The 3,107-nt window shown below is 34.2% G+C and overlaps 1 protein-coding gene across 1 annotated transcript in view; it reads right to left on the bottom strand.

The window, feature by feature from the left end:
• The window catches only part of LOC108689118, a 4,231-nt gene extending 4,001 nt beyond the window's left edge, over positions 1 to 230 (bottom strand). Inside the window, exon 1 of the mRNA XM_018195756.1 lies at positions 209 to 230. Within this exon, the coding sequence (XP_018051245.1) occupies positions 209 to 230 (22 nt within the window). The remainder of the gene's footprint in view (positions 1 to 208) is intronic.
• Positions 231 to 3,107: the final 2,877 nt, after the last annotated feature.

Here is a 3,107-nt window from a genome sequence, read left to right on the forward strand (position 1 = left end):
TACGCGCGCGCGCACGCGCAAATTTAATTTTTATTAAAGTATTGAATATTGATTCTCTATACAATAATTTTCGCATTTATACTTTTCTTTAAAACGGAAGAAAACTGTTGTAATTTCATTAAATTTTCAATTAAATTTTTATAACGTATGAAATTTCTAAGTTTTCATTATTTTTTTACAGTAACCGATATAACCACACGTACTTTACCACCAACATCTACAGCATCCATGCCAACCTAAATCGCAATCAATGGATATATAATGTATAATCATTTATTGATAGACATCAGTTGTAAAAAAAAAGTTTGATTTACAGATAGTTAAATTTATTTACACCACAAATTCGTCTTTCAGACACGTGAAACATTCAGAATTCATAAATAATAAACTTGTTGCATCCTGGCTATAAACCGCCTTTAAAACAGCATTTACATTTTCAGCAATTCATTACAAATGAATTGTTAAATGAAGTATTTAATTCAGAATTGGTTAAAATAAAAGACTATTTAAATGGGAAGAATGTACATATGGCTCAAGATGGATGGAGCAATATTCACAATGATACACAATTCTTTGGTGTGTATATCAGCAACAGATATTGTTGATGAAATTGTGCATTTATGTGATACTGTTGATACCGAATATACATAATAACCTGCAGAATATTTGTCAAATTTGGCAAGAACTTCAATTAAAAGCTGTCAATAATGAATGCAGATTTAAAAGCTTTGTGATCGATAATGCAGCAAATATGCATAAAATGAGAGAAAAATTGGCAAAAATCTAAAGAACTTGGTATGCCTATATTATTACTTACGGATGCTCCGCACATATTTTAAATCTTTTTGCGCGCGACATTGAAACTTCAGGAATTAAAAGTAACATTTAAAAAATTATGAAATATTTTCGAAACACGCACGCTGCTAAATATAAACAAGCTAAATATAAACAAGCAGGTGAGAAAGCTTTAGTGATGCCACAAGATGTTCGGATTATCTTGGTCGATTATCTGGAATTATGGTATTAATACCTTAACTGGTACATATTTTAAGTAAAGTTTATACTGACAATCGAGCAGCAATTTAAGCTCGGATATTTTATACAAAATTCACGATATGAATTTAAAAATCAGCAACTAATTATTTGGAAAAACTAAAAGTAATTTCAGTCACACAGAAGGTTCAACGAGATTGCTGTACAATTAGTGAGGCTACCGAAATTTGGATCAATCATTTTAAACAAAACAACTATCATATTTGGAATCTGACTTTAATTCTGAAGCGTTTTAAAGTGGCAATGACGGCTGTACATTATTTAGCAAATTTGATAGATCATTAATTTAGAGAGGACTTCAGTTAAGCGAAGAACAATTAGGCCATGAACAATGAAGCCATGAAATATGTCAATTTATATCGTCCTGCAACTATGCCTGATGTTGTACCAGGTATGTAAATATGAAACTGGAATTTTTTTATAAAAAATACATGTTTATTGCATGAAAATGATAAAAAATATTTTATTCGAAGTATTGCCCATCGGTAGCTATACATTTTTTCCACAATTTGGAATTGACTTTGACAATTTGTGGATGCCACGCCAAAAAAATTGTTGCTCTTTTGAGCCAAACTAGTCATCTAGCCATTTTCATACATCTTCGTAAGAAGAAGTGAAGTGCTGCTGAGCAAGTGTGTGTCCCATCGCAAATAAGTGGTAATCAGACGGAGCCAAGTCTGGTGAGTAAGCCGCATGCGAAAGTATTTCCCAACCAAATGCCTCGATCGTTTCCTTGATCAGTTTTGCTGTGTGTAATGGTGTATGAAGCAAAATCACTTTGCCTTTTTTGATATTCCGATCGTTTTTTACACAAAGCTTGATTCAAATTGATCATTTGTTGTCGGTAACGTTCAGTATTAATGATTTCGCCAGGTTTTAGCAGCTCATAATAGATCACACCTTTCTGATCCCACCAAACACAGAGCATTATCTTCCGTCCATAGTGATTTGGTCTTGCAGTCGATGTCGATGGTTAGCCTGGAGTTACCCATGATCTTTTACGCTTAGGATGCTCAAAATATATCCACTTTTCATCGCCAGTCACAATTTGATGAAGAAATGACTTTCTTTTGTACCTAGCGAGCAGCATTTCGCAAGTGGTTTTTCGGTTTTCCTGTTGTCTTTCATGCAGTTCATGTGGAACCCATTTTCCCATCTTCTGGATCTTTCCCATAGATTTCAAACGTATGGAGATGGTTTCTCGTGTCACATTCAATTGATCCGCAAGTTGTTGTTGAGTTTGAGCGTCATCTTCATCCAACAATGCTTGCAATTCGCTGTATTCAAACTTTTTCGGTGGTTTTCCAGGTTCTTCGTTTCTCACATCAAAATCGCCACTTTTGAATTTTTTAAATCACTCAAAGCATTGTGATTTAGAATATACTCACCGTAAGCTTCGATGCGATTCTGCAGCAGTTTTCTTCAAATGGTAACAGAAAATCAATGCTGTCCGCAAATCGTTTCCAGGCATAAAATTCGACATGTTCAATATTACAAACTATACTGTTGTATGAAACTTGTATTGTTGTGAGTTGAAAACCTTTGTCAGATGTCAGAACAAGGAAATGGCGTCAATGGCGCCGTCTGATGGTAACTACTATTGACAGCTTTGGCCATCTATTGGTAAATTCCAGTTTCATATTTACGAGGTGTACAAATATGAAATAACGATTTGAGAAACAGATGGCGCACCAAATGTGAAATACAAAGATTTAACATTATACGCCATTTTATTGTACCATCAACAAGTGTCAAACGCGCAAAGTGATTTGATTGAAAAGTATTTGCATAGTATTGTGTTGCTATATTTAATATGACGAAATTTGTAAATAAGGAGCATTCGCGGACAGCATTAATTTTTTGTTTTCATTTGAAAAAAACTGCTGCGGAATCATACCGATTATTTGGAGAAGTTTATGGTGAACATGCTCCATCGCAAAAAACGTGTGAATGATGGTTTCAGCGTTTCAAAATTGGAGATTTCGATGTTGCAGACAAGGAACACGGAAAACCGCACAAAAAGTACGAAGACGTGGAATTGCAAGCATTGCTTG

This window comes from Atta colombica, unplaced genomic scaffold (genome assembly GCF_001594045.1).
Source record: "Atta colombica isolate Treedump-2 unplaced genomic scaffold, Acol1.0 scaffold26, whole genome shotgun sequence".
In the NCBI taxonomy this organism is placed as follows: Eukaryota; Metazoa; Arthropoda; class Insecta; order Hymenoptera; family Formicidae; genus Atta; species Atta colombica.